The 23671-nt window shown below is 52.1% G+C and overlaps 6 protein-coding genes across 6 annotated transcripts; 4 read left to right on the forward strand and 2 right to left on the reverse strand.

The window, feature by feature from the left end:
* Positions 1–2420: 2420 nt before the first annotated feature.
* Positions 2421–4556, forward strand: CC84DRAFT_735202 (uncharacterized protein). Its single transcript, XM_018187227.1, has 3 exons — positions 2421–3085; positions 3136–4090; positions 4143–4556. Exons 1-3 carry the CDS (start codon positions 2641–2643, stop codon positions 4498–4500), a joined length of 1758 nt encoding a protein of 585 aa, XP_018036142.1. The 5' UTR covers positions 2421–2640; the 3' UTR covers positions 4501–4556.
* A 2221-nt stretch (positions 4557–6777) lies between these two features.
* CC84DRAFT_735213 (uncharacterized protein) lies at positions 6778–7259 on the reverse strand. Its single transcript, XM_018187228.1, has 2 exons — positions 6878–7259; positions 6778–6822 (listed from the first exon to the last, which is right to left on the reverse strand). The coding sequence occupies exon 1, from the start codon at positions 7195–7197 to the stop codon at positions 6925–6927; it is 273 nt and encodes a 90-aa protein (XP_018036143.1). The 5' UTR covers positions 7198–7259; the 3' UTR covers positions 6778–6822; positions 6878–6924.
* Positions 7260–9839: 2580 nt separating this feature from the next.
* Positions 9840–11319, forward strand: CC84DRAFT_1217092 (MFS general substrate transporter; the record flags this gene model as incomplete). Its single annotated transcript, XM_018182864.1, has 3 exons — positions 9840–9917; positions 9984–11082; positions 11138–11319. The coding sequence occupies 3 exons, from the start codon at positions 9840–9842 to the stop codon at positions 11317–11319; spliced, it is 1359 nt and encodes a 452-aa protein (XP_018036144.1).
* Positions 11320–13428: 2109 nt separating this feature from the next.
* On the forward strand, positions 13429–14661 carry CC84DRAFT_1145422 (uncharacterized protein; the record flags this gene model as incomplete). Its single annotated transcript, XM_018176508.1, has 1 exon — positions 13429–14661. The coding sequence occupies one exon, from the start codon at positions 13429–13431 to the stop codon at positions 14659–14661; it is 1233 nt and encodes a 410-aa protein (XP_018036145.1).
* Positions 14662–17653: 2992 nt separating this feature from the next.
* CC84DRAFT_1186923 (uncharacterized protein) lies at positions 17654–20587 on the forward strand (the record flags this gene model as incomplete). The annotated part of the gene is made up of 3 exons (XM_018180890.1): positions 17654–18223; positions 18309–18371; positions 18434–20587. 3 exons carry the CDS (start codon positions 17654–17656, stop codon positions 20585–20587), a joined length of 2787 nt encoding a protein of 928 aa, XP_018036146.1.
* A 417-nt stretch (positions 20588–21004) lies between these two features.
* Positions 21005–22521, reverse strand: CC84DRAFT_1091548 (MFS general substrate transporter; the record flags this gene model as incomplete). Its single annotated transcript, XM_018174405.1, has 3 exons — positions 21005–21056; positions 21104–21203; positions 21261–22521. The coding sequence occupies 3 exons, from the start codon at positions 22519–22521 to the stop codon at positions 21005–21007; spliced, it is 1413 nt and encodes a 470-aa protein (XP_018036147.1).
* Between the last annotated feature and the right edge of the window lie 1150 nt (positions 22522–23671).

Raw genomic sequence — 23671 nt, forward strand, 5'->3', positions numbered from 1 at the left:
AAGGCTGGGCCGTTCTCAAATTCGCCTCAAGTAAAGCGGATTGCTAGATGCGAATGGAGACTTGCAAGGGCCTGCTAATTTTGGCCCCTCAAGCGATCGTGAGATTCCCTAACACAGACATAAACAAGTGTTAGGCTGGCCCCGAAGCGCCACTTGCGTAGGAGTCTTGCATAGAGATATGTGCAGATCGTAATAAATGCAGATGGTCTGTCCAAAAGAATCGCTGGCGTGTTCGGGAAGGCGGCAGGAGGTGGGGGCTGTGTGACCTGCCTCCAATCGTGATGATGAAAAAACGAGAATTCGCATTGACCGGATTGAGACAGCGGAAGATTTGGGGTCGAAACTGGATCGGGGCCCACACAGAACAAAGTCCAATTCGAAAGGGAGAAACCGACAGCAAGCGCGCTCGTATACTGAAGAAGTGATTCGGAGCAGGAGATTTGCAGTAAACGTTCTGCGCTAATACGTGGGGCGCTCTCTTTGTAGCGAGGGAGCAGTGCGATGCGGTTGGACGTTTGTTGTATAGCCCCCAACCATAGGCCATTTGTTATTCTCCTTCCCACGTTACCTGCGGCCTGCGGAACTGGCCGCTCGGAGAAGTTCGTCTGCGGTCGCGGACGTCCTTGGTTCGTTGGAAAGACACAAGCACCATCCCTAGTTGTGTGCGTGGCTTCGAGCAATGGTCAAAATGATTCAAGTCCGCAGTCATGCAAGTGTAATGGCGTAAAGTCGCTCGTTCAACAAGCCGTACGCACCTTAGTTGGTGTATCAATCGTGCAAGTAATATACGAGGCCCCTGCAGGATGCATAATGGTCTCGCTTCCATTTGTTGCACTTTCAGAGGGCCGCCTCACTGTTAGGGCTACATGGCCCAGTGAGAGCCGGAGCAAAATGGCCTCCGCATCCTCCGCATTACTTCGTGAAAGTAAAACTTCCCTGAACTATGGCCGTGGGTGCTGTGATATAAGATTAGAGAGCAAAAGACGTACGGAGCGAGCCGGCCCCTGTCTTGCAGCATCGCTGTTGTGGCAGATCAATGCTGCATCAGCTCCATGATCTTCGCATGATCCGAACGACTTGTTTCCAAGCTTCTTTATGAGCTTCGTAGGCTCAATTTCGCAAAGTACTCGCCACTGCTGAGTCCATGGAAGTGGTACAGTGGAAGGCCTACGAATCTAAGCTGTGTTGTGGCGGGACTTGAAGTGGCAAGTGGTGTCACTAGTCGCATTGCTGACATGCGAATCCGGCAGGAGACAACCCCAGGAAATGAAGTCGAGCAAGCGGAAATGAAATCAGAAGGGATTGCGTAAACTTTCGATCAAATACCAGATGTATTGCCAAACATGGTGAGGTCTGCAAGGACAACAAGCCATAGCTATACATGCCTGTTGGACCGGTCCATCGTGATGGCGTCAGAACGGAGCTAATCCTAGCGATGGTGGATGTGATCTGAAATCTAGCACCTGTCCTACAGTGAAGGAGTGTCGAGAGAAATTGATTGCAGGTGTCCACTACCTGTGAGGTAAGACTGGGAGAGACGATCGCTGCTCGAGAACCTTCGAACAGGCGTCCAGCGCCGCTCGTAGCATTTTGCCCGCGAGACTGAGGGCGGCACAGGGTGGAGGTTTCAGATGAGACGGAGTCGACGGACTTCGGGGACACCTGCGCTGGGTCCACGAGTGGTCAATTAAGCGACACGCGCGAAAGGTGCACCAAGAAGGCCATCCCCGTAAAAGCTTGATCAAGAGCCGCAACGCACGTCCAAGGGGGCCCATGCGGCGATCGCACTGAGGGTTGATGTGGGCCGTGGCACTGCCGCTCCGGAAAAAGCTCGACATGGGATTTTTCCTCTTGCGGACCGACCAGGGCTGCGCCGCACCGCTCCCTACGACTTGGCGCGTCGCCTGCTCCCTAACGCTTCCTAGGTCATGTACAATCCCGGCACCACACCGCTGACGTGGGCTACCACTCGTGCCCTGTCCCACTGTACCGACAGCCCGAGCGATGCGAAAACCCCCTGGCTTGCGTATGCGCAGTCATTCTTTGCTCTCGCGAGCGCTCGTGGCTGGCGTCGAATGGGGACGCGCCCACGGCAGCTCCCACTCGCTCAGCAACAGTCATGTATTGGCGCATTCAACGGCCGCCATGTAGCAATGCCTCCTTCCGATCGTGGGTGGAGGACGGGCCAGCAGCAAATTAAGCTCATGGCCCACTTCCAGCGTTCACGAGGGTCAGTGCTGGGCCTGGGGTATCCCTCTCGGGGACTTGGCCGCTAGGAGCGCCGTCAGAATCAGCCTTCCTTTGGTGGACAGCCTCAGCGTATATACGCTCCCCCTCCACACGTTTCACCTTCTCGGTACACAGAGCCTCTTCGTTCCTTTCTATTCCTGTCAGCGACCGGGGTGCTACTAGCTACTGTTCTCCACATTCTGCGCGCAGCCTCTAGTGTAGACTACCGACCTCCGACTTCACGAGGCTATACAAGCCCGATACGGGAATCGGCCTGCACTTTACAGACCCTCGAACATACCATAAGTTCTCCCAGTCCGCTACTTTACAGTCCCTACAGCAATCTCCGGATCTACGGACAGCACTGGGCAGCTCTACTCGACTCCATTTAGCAACACATCACAACAAACAATGGACGCAGACAGACGGCTTGTCAAGGCTCTCGAGGCCGCCAACGATGCTCTTCAACATCTTTCCATGTCGCCGGACTTCGGATGCCTGGACTGCACACACATCGACCGTCTACTTGCTAGGGTAGTGGACCTACCAACAGAGGGGAACCAGAGGAACAGCAGGCGCAACCTTTTGGTTATACGGCAATGGATGATCACAGAGGGACCTGGTGTCGTACTGCTGGAGGTGCTAGGACAGCTGTACTGGCGCTTGGGCGAGCTCAACGCGAAGCAGTTTGAGAAGTTCAAGACTACACTACAGGCACAGCAATCCTACCTTGCACTCATCCAGGATACTGGAGCAGTCACACTAGTGATCCAGCGGATCCGTCATATTCAAAGGTCCAAGGCAGATGCATGTCAGGACTTCTTGTGCGAGCTTTCAGACCTCACAGGTGCGAAGGGTAAGCATATACCATCGAGGAGCTTAGAGACGCATGCTGACTAGGTCTAGTCGATTCACCAATGGCAGATATGGATGTGATGCGCGCCAGATCGAGCAGCCCTTTCTCGCCTGGACACTCTTCACACTCGTCACACCACTCCGTCATTTCTTTCGATAGCTCTGCCTCTCAAGAGGAAGCATTCACAAGCCTGGTCAAGTATGTCCCTGATGGCAGACACTTCGGTGGAGATATGGAACAGCTTCTCTTCGACTTCTTCATCAACGGGATCTGCCCCGGTCGCACTCCCGCGACTCAGACCAACACCTACCTCTCCCTTTTCCAAACCGCCAACATTTGCGAGAGTACCAAATTCGCTCTCTTGAGCCTCAGCGCTTCTTACATTCGTGAATACCTTCACTCAGACAAAGAGCGCTATCACCAGGCCGAGCTTTACTACTCCGGCCAGGCATTTCAGGCCCTTGGCCAGCAGATCAGCAATGGCGAGGACTATGACGCCGCTCTCTCCACAGCCATGCTGCTTATGCATCACGGTGCCATCAACGACTCAGACGAAGCGAGTCTGTGCTGGTCTGTCCACGCCAACATTTTCGACATCATCCCATCAGAGTTCATCGACCACGCATCAGAGCCAGCCCTCTACATGCGCACCCAGCTCGTGCTTGCACGCACCGGTCAAACGGCATACACGCTTGAGAGCGCCCCCTTGCCGCAGTCCCTGCAGGCCAACAACTGGCTCGATGGAATGCAGAACGGAGATGCGCAGAAGATCTGCAGCATCTTGGGCATGTCCCCCCAACTCGTCTTCTTCATATCTTCGATCAATTCGCTTGCGACCGAGAACGCACAGAATAAGCACATGTACGCGCAGGTACTCGAAACACAAATACAGAACCTCACGCAGTGGACGCCGGAGCCTCAAGGCGATGGACGCGACATCATCCTCGCTACTGCGGAGTCTTTCAGACTCGCCGCACTTATCTACTTGCGGTGTCGTTTGTATGGGTAAGTTCACGTTCCGTCATCGCGTACCACCCACATTCTGACAAAGTGACAGTCTGACTCGCTTCAACCCCGCCATCATGGAACTCAACGACGCGCTGACCGCCGTTATACTCTCTCTCCCTGTCAAGGGACATCTCTACACTGCGATTTACCCTGTTTGGCCTGTCTTCATCGCCGCCGTCACGGCAAACTCCGACAAGCGTGACTGCCTCTACCAGCGCGTAGTGCCAATCCGCGAGGGCGACAAGAACACACTCCCCGCTGTCCTCAAGCGCGTCTCGGGCATGCGCATCTGGTTCGCAAAGCAGGACCCTACCGCGCTGCTTCGCGATGGCTGGTGGGACGAGATGCTCCTCCCGAGCAGCAGCACCACCGCCGTGTCGGCCAACCGCCTCCTGTGCCTCGGCTAAAGATTCTTCACTTCACTTCGTTTTCCATTCTTCTTCACTTCTCTGTCAATACTTTTACCACTTGTTTCTCCTTCTGTTTATACCCCGCAACTGCATTGAGCGTTGTTTATCATCATGACTGCATACTCGGCGTTTGTGGCTTTCTCGCATTTCCGGGCTGCATTCCAGCGATTCGATTCCCAAAATTCTTTAGACGGACGTGGCCGTCATGGCTAGGAAGTAATGAGGACTCGGAAAAGGGTCTCATTTGTATATGGCTTTTCGCATGCATTTCATGCTGTAAATATCCTTCTTGCTTATACCATTGTTCTACACCTGCATCTCACGACTCAAACATGCTTGATATTTCTATGTCTCTGAATATCTATTCTCAAATGTACCCACTACGCACTTTTGTAGAACATCTTCAAAATCTGTTCACCTGTCAGCTTGTCCCTTCGTGTCGCCCCGCCCAAAACAGTAAGATCCGCCCCCCATTGCACCCCTGCACGCCTCGGCAATCCTGCATGCGCTAGCCGCCATGCCTGCTCGCCCACGTCCGCCCCATAAAAAAGGGTATTTTCAGCTCGGAGGACGGGTCCGCTTCTCCTGGAGGAATGTCGCGTGCGCAGACGCTGACGGCACGGCGGGTATGTGTCTCTGTTCCTGGATGTGTGGGTAAGATGGGCGGTGCGGTGTGTTCCATTGATGCAGGCTCAGGTGACCGATTTGCAACGCATGCACTGCGTTATTACGTGGACGGCGCGGTCTGGATTTGTCTTCCCAGTACAGGACATGGTGCCAAATATGCTGGACTTACGCTTACGAAAGAGGAGAAAGATGCGCGGAGGCAAATACTCACCTGGAGCCGCAGTAAGTAGATCACGTGCGGGAACGTACTTGTGAGCCCTCATTTGTTGGTTGTGGTGAAGGTAGCTTCTATGTTTCGATGCGGAGCAGAGCGTTCGAGGAGGATTCGATAAGTGAGACACGTTGCGTTGGCTACAATTAAGCTGCTTATGGCTCCATAATTAAGGCATTATGATGGGTTGTAAATTCTCGTAGAAAATATGCCACAGGCGACGTTGACTTGATTTCTAGGATTGGTAGCCATTCCGTCCTTGATGTTGATATGTGTCACGGTTCATCGAGCAGTGCTCCAGAACGTTCGCTAGACGCTGCATCGTTGGCGCCAGCGCTTGTCGTCAGCGCTTGTCGCAACCAGCATATCGAGCTCTGTGACCGTGCCCACTGGCGGCTTGCTCGGCGTCTCTGGCGACCGCCGGGACGCATAGAAGGGGTGTGTTTGAAAGCAGGCCTTTTGGAAGCCTGAATGAGGGCGTCTGTTATGTGTTCAGTGGCTCTGCACGGTTCTAAGTCGCTTGAAAGAAAGTCACTTCTATATTTCAGTTTCCCACTTGCGGCATCTGGTCGTGCCTGCCAATACTCAGTACCGTCAGTCATGCCTTCCATGTGGGCCACGACTGAACCATCACCACGAGCTTCCTATACTCGTTCCCTCTAACTCTTTGCAATCATGGCCATTTGAATGTTGGTGGTCTCTTCAGAGAGTATACGCCCGCAAACATGAATCACCGCTGATGCTCCCGCTTCGCGATCTCTTCCGAGACTAGCCACGAACAGAAAGCCGCTGTAAAAGATGGATGACACCGGTCAAGCATAACAGCTGGATTATATCTTCGTCGGCTTCCTGACACCCCACTCTCGCTCAGTTTCCTGATCCCACGCTATCCTCAGAGCCCTATGGTTCTCTTTCACCGGAGCATTGACCTTATGATGCTCCACCGTACAATACACCACCTTACCCATCATCTTCCCGAGAATCAGTGCCATCTGCTTGGCCTTCAGATACAACTTTGAACTCCAGGCGTACCGTAATGCCGACAAGTACGGCCTTGAGGTAGGGGATATTCAGCGAGCGGGTAACGCCGACCATGAACTCCGAGGAGCCGGGGCGGATATGGGGAACAAGAGCTGCGGTGGTTGCCTAGGGTGACCAGATATTGGTAATGCCTTTCGCGTTTACCATGTCCAAAAATAACACCTGCAGCGCCGCCGTGCATCACATCGTTCAGATTGGAGATATGCAATTGGAAGATCATGGAGCCGTCTAGGCCTGCTGTCTGATTTTGAGATTGCGCATCACATCGCTGTCAGAACCTGCCTAGTTTCAGATCGCCAAACTTTTACGACCTTTAGGTCCTTACAATATGGTGTTACGGCCGCTGGGCAGCTCTGAGCTAGTACCGCCCGTATGGCTTTTTTCCGGCGTCCTTCAGCATCCGCCATGGTATTGGAATTCCAATCGGACTATGTGAGATGGTAAAGCGCAGGCAGGGTAACGAACGAAATGTTACGTTATAGCTGACTGAATCGGATCATCCGGCCTTTCCCCCCCAAAGCAGATTCTATGGAGGCTGGCAGCTACTCAGCACTGCTTGTTCTCATGGCCTGTTCCCCTGCTCTGGTCAGGACTCCAATGAGGAGACCGCAGACCGTATCATTACTTTGGACCGATCCAGCACAAGAGGCTCTGCCCATAAATTCGGTGCAGAGAGCGCAGCCTTGAAACTTATCTGGGGTCGATCTGGCTGAAGGGTTCAAAGAATTGGAGGATGACAGCGAAGATAAGCCTCGCGCACCGAGTTCCGCAAGAAAGAGAGTGATATAAAAAAGTCCTGGGTTTTCATGGGTCATTTATTTCACAGCAGACGCGTTGAAAGCAGGCCGCGTACTAGTCATCGGTTGCATCTCAAATGGCAAGTTATACCTACAGTATTCGAGACGCTATTCGAGACGCCCTCGCCGCACTAACGATGCTGACAGATGATACTAGGCAGCAAAATCGTAGCACAAGAGTTCCAAGATCTGACCGCCTTGAGGAGGCTTTACAGAGCTGTATAAGTGTTATCTTCTGCTGGCCATGACTGATCGCTTGACAGGGAATAGACCAACAAGCCTTGCGTGTGATGTAAGCCAATTCTATACGTTCTAGAACAGAGGCACTCAACCGTTCTACAACCATGTACAAAACGCGCCGTGGGCAACAAGATTTTTTCTCCGAAATTTCAATATATGAGTTCAACTTAGATCCATCTGATGACTCAGTGGGTGACGACTTTGGGAGATGCGTAAGGGATGGTAGGAATCGGCGCGGCTGCGGCAAACCTGTCTCGAACGAGCGGTACTTTCCGTACGAACAAGACCCATGGCGTGGTATCTCCCGCTCGTCTTTCAAGATCGATTAGGTTCATGTAAAAGATCATCGCAGAGGAGGAGCTACATCGAATGTACCAAGAATTGCGTACTTGAACGAATATGACGAATTAGACAGCCGGGATCCATATTAGAGGGTAGCCAATCGAGGGGAGATTGCCCCAGAGGTCGGGGGGGGGGGGGGGGGGGGGGGTTTGAAAACTGTATGTACTTTGAAGGTGAGCTAACAGATGATGCTAAAGTAATGCTGCTCCTAGGTTCGACGGTCATTCTGTTCGACAACGGGACCCCTCGTCCCAGCGAACCCTTGACGGGCACCTTTGCGGCAGCTCGTGCAGGACTTGAATCATGATGGGTCAGATGCAAATCACCTTCAAAGCTTGCCGTAGACTAACAGGCTAATAGAGACGTTTTTTCTTCTTTCTCCCAAGAGAAGTTAAAGATACAGATTAGGGGACGGCCAAAGAGTGCATGTTATTCATACGGCATTGGAATTCGCTGGAATCAAACCCTGCTCAGATTACCTGAGCATCTTGCTGCGTCCCTACCCAAGCTGCCTATCGGTCTCTCTATAACACAACAGACTGGAAGAGCAAGCTTACAAGTCGGCTGCGGAGCCAGACGAGAATCGCGCTGCCGCCCTCTCGCACGCTGCGAGTCAATGACTGACTCTGGAGAAGCTCATGAGAGTACATTCAGACGTCCTGCGCGATCTCAAGACTCAGGTAGCGGAGTTGCTCGATGATCTTGAAGTGGAGGAGAGGTTCGCGTCTCCACAAATCAGTTTCGAAAGGCTGGACCACAGCTTTCAGGAGGATATCACAAACCCCACAGCGGCGGTGAGTGAGCTGATAAGCGACAAACCTTTGTCGAACAATTCGACTCGGCGACCCAAATAATCCCCGACTTCACTGTAGCTGTTCAGAAGCGTCGGATACCGCGCCTCCTGAATCTCCCTGAAGCTTAACACCAGCATCTGGCGCTTATCGTGGATAACCTTCATCTTCCTCCCCTCACATTCCTCGTGGGCTCCTTTGGCGTCAACGTCGACACATGCGAGAACAGCCCCAGCATCAGTGGTACTTTGTGGCCGTCGCAGGCCTTCTGGTTCTCGTGCTCGTCTTCTGGTACATTGCCTGACACTCTCCGAGTCGCGAGCGCCAGACGCAGCAACGGCACGTTTTCGAATCCTTTAACCGCAATCATGCAGAGACCTATCCCTACATCTGGACACGGCACGGTCCGCGACGTGAGCGTACTCCAGCCACATTCGCCCAGCGCGTGAAATACCGCCTTTTGACGTCGTGATATGCACCGCACCAAGTAACTCCTTCCCCCAAGAAGCTGGCCTGAACGGTCTCGTCTGAGATACAGACTGACAAGAAGGCAGCTTTCTGAGCCCTGGATGCACCAATCTTACGAATCTCGTCAGGTTGAGCCGCTGCTCGATACACCTTTCCCTGAAAGCCCACTTCAGTCACGCGAAATGGCAAAGCGCTCATCTGACCTAGGGGTTCAACGTCCACTAGAGCCACGGATGCTGTCTGTTCCGCGATCGACGCAGTGAGGTTAGCATGTCAGCGTCAGGGCGGTGCCTCGGCTTGCCCCACCACACCATCACCACCTCCCCCGTCACCAGAATGACCCGGCAGCGAAGAACATCCGCGTCCGAAGAGACAAACAGATTCTGCCGTTTCGAAACAAGCAGAGGCGCTGTGCGCGCCTCAGGTTTGTTTCACAATGGCGGTGCCACGCTAGCTCGCGGGGCCGCTCAGGAGACTTGCAATTCGTCGGATGTTTGATCGTCGCATCGTGGCATCGTCGAATGGCCGATGCACGTTATATAATATTCTAGCTCATCTCATCGCGGCCAGCACTACTCAGGGCAAGCGAGAAGCGTCGTATTTGTATTTATTCTCGGCGTGCGACACGGCTGCAGGACAGCTGCGAGCCTTTTGTTTCCTCTTCCATCGAGACACGCGCGCGCGCTTCCGGTTGCGTATACGTGTTACCTCTGCGTTTACGAGCTGAGCTTCCGCTTCCGCCGAGTATATATTGCGCGGGCCGCGAGCTGCAAAGCGCTCCACTGGCCTTGTTTCTGGCGTCGGGACTGATCTCTAGACATGTCTTCTGCGCCTGTCCCACCGGCGCTGCGCAAGAAGGTGCTGCGCGTGCTCTTCATCTCGCTGCTGCTCGACCTGGTACGTCATCGCATGGCATCCCTTGTACCACCGTCGAGAGACACTACTCACGCAGTGCCGTGCTAGATATCCTTCACCTTCATCCTGCCGCTGTTCCCCAAGCTCCTCGAATTCTACCGCGACCACGAAGCCGCACAGAACCATGCTACGCCCACGCTCCTCGCGCGCATCCTCAGCGGGCTCAATGCGTACAAGAACTCGTTCGCCAGACCCATCAACGACCGCTACGATATCGTCCTCCTCGGCGGGGCCCTTGGGTCCCTGTTCTCCTTCCTCCAGGCCATTGCCTCTCCTATAATTGGCACTCTGTCCGATCGTTACGGGCGGCGCACGGCGTTGCTGTGGTCTATGACTGGCAATGTGCTGAGCGTCGCGCTGTGGGTCGCCGCGACCGACTTCCGCACATTCCTGGCGAGCAGAGTCGTGGGAGGGCTGAGCGAGGGCAATGTACAGCTGGCCATGGCGATTGCGACCGACATCAGTGATGAGAGCCAGCGCGGTGCAACCATGGCACTAGTGGGCGCATGCTTCAGCATAGCCTTTACATTTGGGCCGACACTGGGAGCGTGGCTGTCGAGCATCGAGAGCGTGAAGGCGAACCCGTTTGCGACCGCGGCGGGCTTTTCGCTTTTCCTCATCGTGTCCGAGACCTTGTATCTCTACTTCTGCCTGCCCGAGACGCTTCCGAGTGCCGCGCCCGCGGTAGACAAGAACCACGCGAACGGCAATGGGACGAAGAAGGAGGAGCTTGAAAAGCCGCGCGTGCGCACAAATTCACACTTCATCCTCAACGCCACCCACTTCTCTTTCATCCTGTTCTTCTCGGGCATGGAGTTCTCCCTCCCCTTCATGACCTACGACCTCTTCTCGTACCAGTCCAAAGACACGGGCCGCCTTCTCGGTTTCATCGGGCTCATCGCGTCGCTTCTGCAGGGCTCCGTCGTGCGCCGTACACACCCGCTCAAAGTCGTGAAAATGGGCGTTGTAAGCTGCACTATCGCCTTCTTCATTCTCGGCCGCGTAGAGTCCCAAAAGATGCTGTACACCGCCGCCGCGCTGCTCGCTGTTACTAGCGCGACAGTAGTGACTGGTCTGAACAGCCTGAGCAGCTTCGAAGCGAGCGCAGATGAGAGAGGAGGAAAGCTAGGGAACCACAGGAGTTTCGGTATGTTCTTGGTCATCGCGTACTTGTATCATGGCATCCGAACTAACACTCACAGGGCAAATTGGGCGCTCCCTCGGGCCCCTGATCTTCTGCTCGCTGTACTGGTGGGCTGGACGCGAGACGGCGTACGCAGCGGGTGCCGCGGGCATGATTGCCGTGTGCGCGCTGGTCTTTGGTGGCTTGAAGGTGCCACCAGGGACGGAGACGGTGAGGAAGAGCAAGGCCAAGGCGACGTAAAGCGCGGGCGGCAAGAACTCTGCATCGAAATGTACATAGCTGAATTGCATTGTTTCAAAAATCAGCATGCGTCGTGCACTGTATTGTGTTGCGGTGAGTGAGTGTAGAGGAAGCGTTGCCGGTGCTTAGCCGACTGTGCAGAGGCATGCTCTGGAAAGAGGTGAGAAGAAGCTTTTCAAGTGTTGGCGTGATGGGGTGCAAAGAGCGCAACAAACGTGAAGTATGGCTGGCTGGCCGTGGGCCCGGATGGAAGGCAAGGCTGACAGGCACTGGATAATGGAAGGTACGGCCCATCTAGAGCTTGTCTTCTCCCGTTTCTGTCATGCATCACGAACAGCCATATGCTGTCATTCCTGGAATAACGACCCGATTGCACACACGGTCCGAGGATGGATCGAGAGACGAGATGAGCAGGTGGTATTATGCGGTCGCGTAGAGTAAGATGGCTGCAAAGATGAGGAGGCGGATGAGTGTTTAGGCGATGTGGTTGAAGGTTTGAGAAAGTGGACGAGAATAAAGCTAAAAGTCATGCAAATTGCATCTGGTTTATTCCAGGCTCATAAGCTCACTGATATGAGCTAGACGTCTGGCCAGATGGCAGCAAGACCTGCGGATGTTGCGAGCGCTACACCAACCCTCAGCATCCCGGTAACACCCCCAGGCACATCCTCGCTGAGCCTGAAATCGCCTACGCAGCCTGTCCCAAACTTCAGCGCACCTATTTCGTGGTTGCGCATGCGCCATTCGACCATCAAAGGCTCATAGAGCGTCGTCGGCATTGGTCCGGGATCCATCTTGATGGCGACGGAGGGCGCTTCTGCGTCAAGTCTAGGATCGTCCACCAGATATCGCGGTATGTGTCGCGAAATGGTCATGGGCTCGCGCGAGTTGGAGATGGAGGGGTCGCAGGTGCCGCAGATGGTGATGTTGTCCGGGCCTTGAGGGTCAGGGGTCCATCAGTTTGATTCGGGACGACCTCCTGCTGACTTTCGCGCTGTTTGCTTGGTTCGGGGCTTGCGGGCGGGAAGGTTTGCTGCGTCATTTGAGTGATTGACTGGGACGGGGGGTTCGGTACGGTGCTTGTGGGTACTGCCTCTAATATCTTGTATCACATAGCTGCCTCCATCGCTGTCAAAATGTCTGTGACAAAACCGAGATTTACTCGGCTTGTTCCCATTCTGGCTGGAAACATGTCCACAGTTGTAACCTTTTTTTCGATCTTCACCATTAAGATAATTAAGAGTGTCTCCGAGAGCCGGATGGTGTTTCTCAATACGGTGCAGCATGCAGCTCACTTTGTAGCGAGTCTCCTAGTCCTCTGTGGAAAGGCCCAATTGCAGATGCCACCGCTGCAAGCCAATCCAGGTGTTGCTCTACGCGTGATAACGAAAACTTTGAGTTCGAACTCGAATACCGGTATAGCAAAGTGAAAGCGTCTGAAGTAGCATACGAACATGAATAGTCAAACAAGAAGTGAACCAGAGCGCTGAAAAGGGAATTTTGCATTCACGAAAGCAAGTTTAACGCCCGAGCCCGCGATACAACGATATGGAGTTTCCTCAAGTGTCGGTATGTAGTGTCAGTACGTAGTGCGCTGCCCTGTGCGTTCCGCCGGCTGGCCGGCAGCTGGAGAATGCCGGTTTGCCGCATAGCCTACATTTTGCTCCGGTTTCCACACAACTTCTGCCCTGTTTTGCTCACCGTCAAAACATGACAATTGTTTCACAACCGAAGCAGTGGAGTCAATGATGTAATCTGTGGCTATGCTCCGCAGATGATATCTTGGTACTCGTATAGGGGATGGAAGGTTATGTTGACAGCCAATCACAGATGGCGAACACCAGAACTTGGAATCCCAGAGCATAGGCAGGAATGCAGCCCACGGCCCACAGCCAAGTGACTAAGGCTTTCACGCGGAGGGCCATAACACTATACGATCTTGGCTGCTGCCAACCAACGAGCTGGCGGAATGACATGTGTGGTACACAGTATTGGCATCTTATAACGTGTATCATACTTGTCCCTTAAACATTTTCCAATATCGACGGAATGCATCAGATATACACTTCACCATTCATTCATAGCCGTGGATATCCAATAAAGGACCGTATGGGCAAGCCTCACGCCGCACGATGGAGATTACCAAGACCAGTTCATTCTCGGGTCTCACGTATTCGCGTCATTGGCGCTCTCTTAGTTCTCTGGATGGTATGCCAACTTCACCTCTTCTCGGTATATCGGGATGCACTATCTGCCAAATACGGGCCAACAGAGTTTGGCATACTAGGCGCCGAGCAACACTATCGACCAGACAGTGAGGCAGAGAAACTACAAGCAGAACTAGTTGCGAGCAGATCTGAATGGAAGAAGCTGGGAGCCGGGTTTGAAGGAACTACGTACGTGCTTAACGACACAGTCATCAAGACCTTCACGCCTGGACGAAGCCCTTTCCGTAATTGTCATCCCAAACATACAACTATACGATGGCCAACAGAGATTCCTGCATCACTTCTCTTTTGCAGTGGTAGTTCAGGTCGCAATGCCACGTCTCGGGTGTCACGAAATGCGCCAACGATCGGCTGCCTTCCTGTAAAGGCAGCGTTCCATACTGCAGCTGGCCCGGGGATGATCACACAATGGCACTTGGTCATGCCTCTTGCTCGCCAAGGTACGCTTAAAAGCTTGTCGAAGAACGTTCAAACTCAAAATCTGGGATTCCGCATTTTAGACGCCCGATACCGCGCAACCTTCCATGAGCTTCTCCGCTCACTGCAGATCTTACACGAAACTGGATTTTGCCATGACGACATCAAGCCGGACAATATCTTCGTCGGGGAAAAACAAAGATGGATACTAGGCGACTTGGGCAACGTTCGACATGTCTCTCATCCATACCACAAGTCTCGCATCTGGTCAGATAACATGCAACTACCAGATTGCCGCACGAACGATGCAGTCCGCGCACTCAAATCATACATTTTATTCCTCCGCGCTTCTTCTATTAATGTGGAAGCCTTGGATGAAGAACTCTTTTTGGGGAGGGAACCTCTCAGTAAACTATTTCTGTGGATGTTAGATGATGCGACGACGATGACTGCTGAAGAGTTACGAGAACGATCGAGTTTCAAGCATCCAGCTCAGACAGTACAGGTTGAGGCTGTGCATGCTGTGAGTAGTCGGCCAGCGTGGCCTAGTCTACTTCCTTACCTCTCGTTCAGAGGTCAAAGACTGTCGAGGAGGGTCAAGCACGCCCTGAATTTGAGCAACAGTGAGATGTTGGCAAGGTGGAAAGCTATGACTTGGATCTTCGGCATTGATCAAAGTGTCTGCTCTGGCATGTAAACATCGTTTCCGCTTGGAACTTTGGGTATGGAGTCTCAAGCATCGCATTGGAGGCAAGGGCTGTTCCTGGTCGACAAAAACCGACCATGCTGTTAAGCTTGTCATCATGATACCCATATGTCTATAACTTTTATAATCTTAATAATGCGATGGCTGCATTTATCTCAGCTAGTATGGCGATATTGCCACTACACCACCAATACTCACCGGCTCTAGTTGAGGGTATACACCCTTCCAGACGCTACATGGGAGGCTGCTGCTCGCTATCTTTCGAAGCAACAGAGACAAAGTCTCACTGTACACAACACCTTTAACTTCTCTTCTTGCTCTCCCTCCAAGCTTTAACATCATCAATGAATCTGGGATAGCGTCGCTCGGCAAGCTCCATCGCATATCCTGGATCCTCACCACGGTCTAAAATCGTCCACGTTAAATCGCGAGAGTCCCTGTCCAGTACTTCGCTTTCGGGTATATGACAGATCGGAACCGCACTTCTGCCGTTTCCACTCAAATGCTTAGGTAGAGTAGGTATATCAGGCGGTTGGCCAGGCGCGTTGACGTCCAGCTTCACCCTATCGAGCAGATGTTGGACCATGTTCATGTGCTCTCTATGCGCTCGCTCGTCTTCCTCAGGAGTAGTATACAGGTACGGATCAGACGCTTCCGTAACCACTCCCAAATGCAATTATCTTCTACCATGAGGCGCGCCGTGGGATTGAAGAAGCTCGTAGGTGAAGATGGAACAGTCACCACGGCACTTTTCCAGCAACTCCTGATGTAACAGTCGAGTCCTCTGTGGCGTAGATCGAGCAAATTGCACCGAAGTACGAGCACCGTGTTCGAGACCCCATTTCATTAGCTCGTAGTCGTCTAGTACATGCCAAAGAAACGGAAGTCTGTTGGCTCTTACTCTGTCTGCGAATGTAGAGTTGATGTCCCATCCGATGTCCAATCAATTTTGGAGCGTCTTCATATGTATCACTGCTTTTGTGATGAATCCTGGCAATTCCGGCCCGATAAATACTCCTCTTGCAGCGAGATCGTTCAAAAGTTTGACGGCGTTATTATTTATAGGTTGTGGAAGAATGCGGTCGTATGATTTGATGAGACCCTAAGAAAACAACTTGGATATAGCCTAATCAAGCAGAATCGTCGAGTCGTCTGTGCATGCCTGCTTACCTGTGGTCAGGTCAGGCTTCAGATTGCCTTGAGAAGCCTCCCAATTGCTGAAAGAAGTTGAGCCCACTGGAAGCTGGACATGGCCGCAGAGAGGAGGCTCAGTATGGGCAACTTTGGGTACTGCATCGCTGATGCTGTGGGTAGAGAGCTGGTAAAAGGACAAAGGGGTCGGTAGGGCGAGCTTGAAGTCTGTGGAAAGACTGTGCCGCGTGCTTGCTCTTAGCTTTGAATTTGGACGTAGTTCGCTTCTGGCGTCGCAGTCTGGAAACTGCAGACTCGCGAAAGAACGAAAGAATGAGTCCTGTTGCAGGCACCAGTACTGGGTTTAGAGTCAGCCGAAATATAATATGGGATGAGACGTTCCGAGTACCAACATTTCCCTTCCGCACTTCAAGATCCATATTGCGTACATTATATTATACCTCCTACTAATTGATCTGGGCAGACATTTGTACAACGAGGTTGTGTCACTGTCACGCCATAAAAAATTGACCTCCGGAGTTTGAGTGGTGTTTCTACATCAGTATGTTCAATTGTCTAGGTTCTCTATGAACCTAAAGCAATCCAAAGTTCGTATAGAGAAGGAACAAGCGAACTCAAAGTTGAGTGCGCAGAGCGAGAATGATAAACTCATGCTGCGCGCAGCGGTGGCTTAGATTCCGGTCTCATAATTGGATCAAGGGTTGGGTCAGGTTTGCTGCTTTGGTCAAACATCGCTTTGATTGCGTTAGACATCATATCAGAAACGTAGGGATTATAGCATGGATGATGTCTTTGATCTCGTAAGCCGAAATTTAATCGTGTACTGATAAGGGTTGAGATCTCGACCGTTTGCTAGAAGCTGAGATGAGTGGCTGAGTGGCTTCGCAATGTTTTTGAGTTTTCCATAAATCCAGTTGTTCCCATACGACCTTCAAGTCATTTTAGCAGAGTTTTGCTTACTAAATCCTGCTTGTTGGGCAAGGCGCTGGCGAGTTATTGATATTGTCCATGCTTCGAGACAAAGCCAATCTAAGTAACAAATGCTAGCCTCGATGGCGCGCTTGCGGAGTGTCCCGAGTCGCTAGCGTCGCCCCCGGACTGTTTATGGTACTAAGCCATACGTCATCCACGCGCTGCGGGCGCGTCTAGGGATGCTCGGCAAATAGCTTCAACTTGTTACTTGAACTTGTAGAACGTTATACGGATGATGAGGAGTTGCGACGTCTAGGGGGTATTTTCAACGATCAGAGGGTTTAGCAGAGACGTCGACGATCGGTTTATGATCGACGTCAGATCGACGCTAGTACGACTCGCGTTCTAGACCCGTAACCAAGACGTAGTCTGAGGCGACATCCGATTCTGAACAGTCCTCGTAAGCAGGTTCATCCGGCAGTCGCAAGTCAACAACGAAAACGCGCGTTTATCACGACGGTTAACCCCCAATTCCCATGTTACGTGGCATGTCATGAGTGATCTGCAGGCGCGGGTCCCTCCGACACACCTCGGCATCAAACAATCCTTCGACAAGGCGGGGTTAGCTAAGTGGACCATCAATGTTGTCCTGGATGCCTCAGACCTTCGTCCACGCTCAGCACATTTTGACGAAAACTCGGGGCTATGGATACTGGAACATCTGAGGAAAGATGACCCGGCATCGCCTTCTGGCTTGCAAGCTTCGCGCAATGAATCCATTACTCCACGAAATGAGGCCACCTGGTTAGATGCTCTGCCTCCATCCGACCATACCGACTTCTTTCGTAATCTGGATTGGTCGGCGACTCCTTTAGGTCCATGTGCAGCCTGGTCCCATGCGCTTCGGCTGTACACCCAAATGCTTTTTTCTGATAGCCGGGCTGCCGCAATCTACTGGGGTCCCCAGCGCATCGCCATCTATAACGAAAGCGCAGCTCCTCTCCTTGGTAGCCTACACCCGAAACTGATGGGGAATGCTTTCAAGGAGACCATGGAACATCTCTGGGGATTCTATGGCCCTTTATTTCACACCCTAGAGAACGGCCAGCAAGGTTTTTCCCAGAACGAACTCGAAATACCGTTCCACCGAGACGGCTTCCTGGAAGAGACATGGTGGGACGGGGGTCTGGTTTCGCTAAAGAATGATGCAGGCAATCATGGCGGAGTCTACTTCTCCTGGACTGAGGTAACCAGAGCCGTTCTGCAGAATCGTAGAATGGCTTTATCAAAAAGGCTAGGGCTTTCCCCCTCTGCTACTATCGAGTCAACATGGCAGCATATCCACGATGTCCTGGCCCAACACCCTCGTGATATTCCAATGGCCATTATGTACGGTACAGACGAGCACGACCTGCATAACGGGACACTCCGCCTGAGACACACGATCGGCCTACCTCCAGATCATGCTGGCGCACCCAGTACCCTCGATGTTAGTTACAGAAACTCTATCTTACATTATCTCCTTCGAAGCATTGCTGACCCATTCCTCGTCTTAGCTCCTTGCGCAATACAAGCCTTGCCCAATAGTTTCTCTCTTCAGGCGCGCGCAGGAATCTCCAACAGACTTTCTAATGATTGTAAGCAACTTTTGACCCAAGTCCCGCAATTGATCATCTGACCTTTAATCCCCGATGGCCAGGACCTATCGAAAGAGCAAGTTGATCCTACCATCCTTGAAAACATCGATTGGCAAGGATATGGTGAACCAAGTCGGCATCTTGTGATAATCCCTTTAGAGATCAGCAAGATAGTCCGTGGGTACATCATGCTGGGCCTCAACCCCCGACAGCCCTTTGATTTGGACTACGAGCAGTCCATGACTGAGCTCACACGCCAACTCAGAGAGCTGATGGCAAGGATCACGATTCAGAAGGATACACAGAAAAGAGAACTCGACTTGAAGGAGGAGCTCAGTCATACAGAAAGACGCATTAGCCGGCTGGCTGAGGTTGTGCCAGTAGGCATCTATGAGCTTGCCGCGGACGGCACCTTGCTCTGGGCCAATACACAGTTCTGGGAGATATTTGAATTGCCTTATGACCAACGCGATCCCGAAAAGTTTGATTGGAAAGAATACATCCACCCAGATGATCATCCTCGAGCTCTTGGCGAGATGGGGAAATGCTTAGTACAAGCAGTGGAAATATCGGACACCTTGCGGCTGAAGAAATACTATCAGCCGCCGCAGCTGGGCCATGACTTGCCCTCGAGCGACGAACCTTTCTGGCTTATGTACGCTGCATCGCCAAATCTCAATCGCGACGGTACCGTGCATTCGCTCATGGGTTCCCTCACGGATATTTCGCATCTCAAATGGTCAGAGCAGTTACATCTCCGGAATGCCGAAGCGGCCCGCAAAGAGCGGCAGAGACAGGAAGAATTCATCGATATCACATCGCACGAGATGAGAAATCCCCTTTCAGCCATCACCCAATGCGCAGACAGTGTGATCATGTCACTGCAGGACGCACAGAGCAAGAGCGACGTAGATTCTTTATTCGAGATCATCAAGCTCAATGCTGAAGCTGCGGAGTCGATCCTGTTTTGCGCAGCGCACCAACGACGCATAATCAACGACATATTGCTACTAGGCAAGCTCGATTCGAAGCTGCTGACGATATCGCCCAAAGCCTTCCACCCGCAGGACCTTGTCAATCAAGCTTTACAAATGTTTTCGGCAGAATGCGACGCGAACGATATCGATATTCGCACAGACACGGACAGCTCGCCAGCTATGGACAGATCTTCAACAGTGTGTGCCGATCCGTCCCGACTGATGCAGATAATGGTCAATCTTCTTAGCAACGCAATCAAGTTCTCAAGATCACGGCCGATACGACAAATCACGATTCGGTGTGGCTCCTCTGCAAGCCCTCCACCTGAACATACGTTTGGGCCAAACTTTAAATGGTATTCCACTGGCACACGGCGACCAGACTTAACGCGCGAGTCAGATTACGGGGAAGGGGATATTCTCTATCTGCATTACGCAATTATCGATAGTGGAAAAGGCATTAAACCAGAGTTCGTTAGTAATGTCTTCACGAAGTTCAACCAAGCCGAGAGGCGGACCCATACCGAATATGGCGGCTCTGGCCTCGGCTTGTACATCTCACAAGAACTCACCGAAATGCAAGGCGGACGCATTGGCATCGAATCAGAATTCGAAGTCGGTAGTACGTTCGCATTTTACACTAAGGTACGGTTGTCACTCAGCGAGTCGGCCACACCGATCGACTCTACGGGCCACATGTATTCTGTCGCCAAAACAAATCACGCTCTCAAGTCCCTCGGATCAACTGGGATGGGCAACGGCCTTCAGGCGCCTCCCCATTCGCCATCTGTGACTTACAAAATCCTTCTTGTCGAGGACAACCTCCTCAATCAGAAGGTTCTCGCAAAGCAACTCCGCAAAGTAGGCTGCGTGGTGCGCACTTGCAACCACGGTGGTGAAGCGGTCGATTCGATCCTACGCTTGTACAATCGGCCACCGGAATTCGGCACTCCGGCACCGGACGACAATATCACACGTTTTGACTGCATTCTGATGGACTGGGAAATGCCCGTGTGCGATGGCATCAGAGCGTCGAAGAAGATACGAGCTATCGAGGCGGAAGGAGAAAAAAAGAGAAACGTAATTATTGGTGTCACAGCGAATGCCCGTACAGAGCAGATAGCCATGGCTGAAAAGGCAGGGATGGATTCGGTTATAACAAAGCCATTTCGGGTGGCGGAGTTACTGGCGAAGCTTGGGAAGTATGTTGCGGTGCCTGGTGGTACTAATGATGAATAAGTAGCAGGACGACTGCGAGGTCTGGATTTGAATGAGAAGAAAATCACTGAACTAATTATACGATGAAGACGTGTTTCGTGATGGACAAAGTTTCCAGATGACTTTAAACAGGGACATCAGACTGCGTAGGCTGCATTCGTTGAGGCACAAGCTTTGCTCACCGTTTTTTTACGATGGTGCAAAATCAACACGCCTCGACGGTATCAAATGTTTCATGGAAGTGGCAAGTATCTCCCTTCGGTTTCCCTAACTGCGGCTCATTCACTGTTGGCTTGGTGGTTCACAGACAAGAAGGCTCAAGATTTCATTCGCTCGCGAGTTGGTTTGTTTCGACCAGTTGCAAAGCTACTCTATTACGTATCGCTGGTATGCCTGAGGTATGACTTCAGTACAAAGAGCGCAAAACTGCCAAGAACCTTAGATATCGATCCTTCTTGCCCCATCAGGCGGAAAACGTGAGAACAGTAGGCTATTACAAATCAGCAAATGTACTTAGCATCCTGTAGTAGGACTTACGCGATAAATCCTATAAGAGCAACTCCCGCGTTGCACACGAATACAAGATGCGTCTTTCCGACTTCTGCCAGTGCCGCAAACACGAACCCGAAGACGGATACTATCTGTGTCAGCTCGGTTCCACGTTTTGAAAACAAAATGACCAAGGAGATCTTACTAGTCGACAGCCTTGCCACGTTCTCCACAAGCGTGATACCACTCAAGGCATCTACACGGTCTTTGCTCGCAATCATCTGAAGTATGCTGCCCTTCGATGCGGATCCTGTGCCTGCTGCAAGTGGCAATACCACAGCTACCATATACATCTGCCATCCTTCCGAGACGAAGACACAGAGGCCGGTTAAGATACCATCCACGAGCAGGCTGCATCGCGCATACAGTAAATCGAATGCAAAGGTTTCCTCCTCATTCTCTCGCTGTGGCGGGTTGAGCGGCTCAGTCTCCGCGTCCATGGAATCCGCAATCTCAATCTCGCTAGCCGATGTTCCAACAGGCTCTGATGCGGCCGTCTCGATCTTGGATGATTCGCTGGTCGGAGGCTGCAGCCACTTGCGTCCGATTTTGATGATGCGCGGAAATGCGAGAGATAGGTACAGTCCTCGCAGTGATGAGTACATGAAGATCAAGTAGCCGTTGGCTGAAGTGCCAAATCCAAATGCAGTAGTGGCATACATCTGCAGCAGGGTAACGAGGTAACCTGTTGCGAGAATAGCCAGGAATACGCCGATACCCAACATTAATGCACCAAACTGCGTGCTTGTCCGTCCGTCTTTCAGTGTCCACTTCTGAGGAGTGAAAATCCGTAGCGGTCCAAAGAAGCGCATCAGTCCTACAGACTTCTGCCTCGTGTCTGTATTGTTTGGGTCGGCTCGCGGTAACACCGGTAAGGCGATCGCGACGTATACGCAACACAGCAAAAAAAGGAGGAGCGTAATGCGAAAGGGTGCCAGGATGCCGAATGCATCTCCAAGAACGCCTCCAACGAGAAATCCAATAGCTGAGCCAATCATCATATAGCCTTGGATCTGACCCAAAGCTCCCGTCCGTTCTTCCGGGTTGACGATTTCTGTCACAAACGAGTTCAACGCAAGGACATAGCCGTTAGGACCTCCAATGATGGTGATAATCTGACTCGCCTGAAAGATGAGGATGCCTTTGCTGCCACCGGTCATCGCGCCCAAATTCTGTATCGCAAGTCTCACGGCTGGCCAGAAGATCTGTATCAGCAGTGCTTGCTTCACACCTAGCTTCTTGATACACCACGTAGCGACCAGTAAATTCGCAACGCCAAAGAATGTTGTCGACATCCCAACAATGGCGACTTCTCGTGCAGTTCGCGCCCCGATCTCTCGAAGCGAGCAACGGTCCTCCGGTGGGTGCAAAACATTATGCTCCAAATAGTACGCATCACAGGCCATGACCCGGAAAATGTAAAGGATGCTTGTCGAGGTTAGATTGCATGCGTCAAACCAAGCTTTCGGCTAGAATATACTAACGGAACTTGAGTAACGCCAAATGACAAAGAAGTCTACCCACGAAGTCATGTCAGCGTAAATTATAGTGGTCGCGTGCTTCGAACTTTGGTTTCTCACCACAAAAGCGCAGAGGAGCGCCGGGAAAACACCCCGCTTTTTCGCCGCGGCGAGCTGCTCCGCTTCCGCAGAGCGAGCCAAGAGCGGCGTCGTCTCTTGAGCCGCTGGCTCATCGTTCCGGGTAGACATTTCTTCCTCCGCCAGTCCACCAGCGAAATATGGAAGAACGAAGAATCCAGGAAGCGATAGAAAGATCCGATCTGCGGAAGTCGGTGAGGCTTTTTCGTTCGATGTCGTTATGCCGACAACCGATCCAATTGTCTCTCGTTGTAGTTAGCATGGGCAAATGTGGAGCTAAGCCGGAGATAGGCGCGTTCACGGAGTGCGAGCTTGCAGCGATTCTGAAGGACAGAAGGTCGACATTGTACTATGGTGGCCATCCTCGTGAAAAGCTTCAAGTTAGAAGGAGTGCAATGCAACGCTCCAATCCATCATCTCTAACCCTCGACCTGAAAGTACATATCCAACAAATTGCGCCTCCGTCGCCGAACTCCAACGCCAGACTCTATAGCCCGACTCCATACGGAGGCGGCCATTCACACTCATGTAAGATCACTTACGGAGTATTATCAGTGATCAATTGCACCTTCGCGCATTTGGACTGGTCAATGTCTTGGTTCGTAGCCACGTCTTGCGACTGCAGCTCAATCTGGCCATTCTCCTTGCATGCCAGCCATGAGCCGAAGCGGTCGTTCTGCCACTCAAGCTCGCCCCAGTCGATATTCATCCGGGCAGTCCCAACGGTATAAGAAATAAAGACTGAAGACCAAGCGTTCTAGTCGTTGTCGATATTGATTATGAGGCCGCGGGTAGCACGCTTCGCGTGGTAGAACTGAAGGCCGCCCGTGTTAAGATCGTAGTAGTCAAGATACGCTTTAGAATGATCGGAAGTGAAGACAGGAATCATATTTTCCGCGTCTGATGTGCCGAATCAGCTTCGATGACCTTCACTTGGGATTGGCGACTTACTTGCGGG

The sequence above is a fragment of the Paraphaeosphaeria sporulosa genome, assembly GCF_001642045.1.
Source record: "Paraphaeosphaeria sporulosa strain AP3s5-JAC2a unplaced genomic scaffold CC84scaffold_5, whole genome shotgun sequence".
In the NCBI taxonomy this organism is placed as follows: Eukaryota; Fungi; Ascomycota; class Dothideomycetes; order Pleosporales; family Didymosphaeriaceae; genus Paraphaeosphaeria; species Paraphaeosphaeria sporulosa.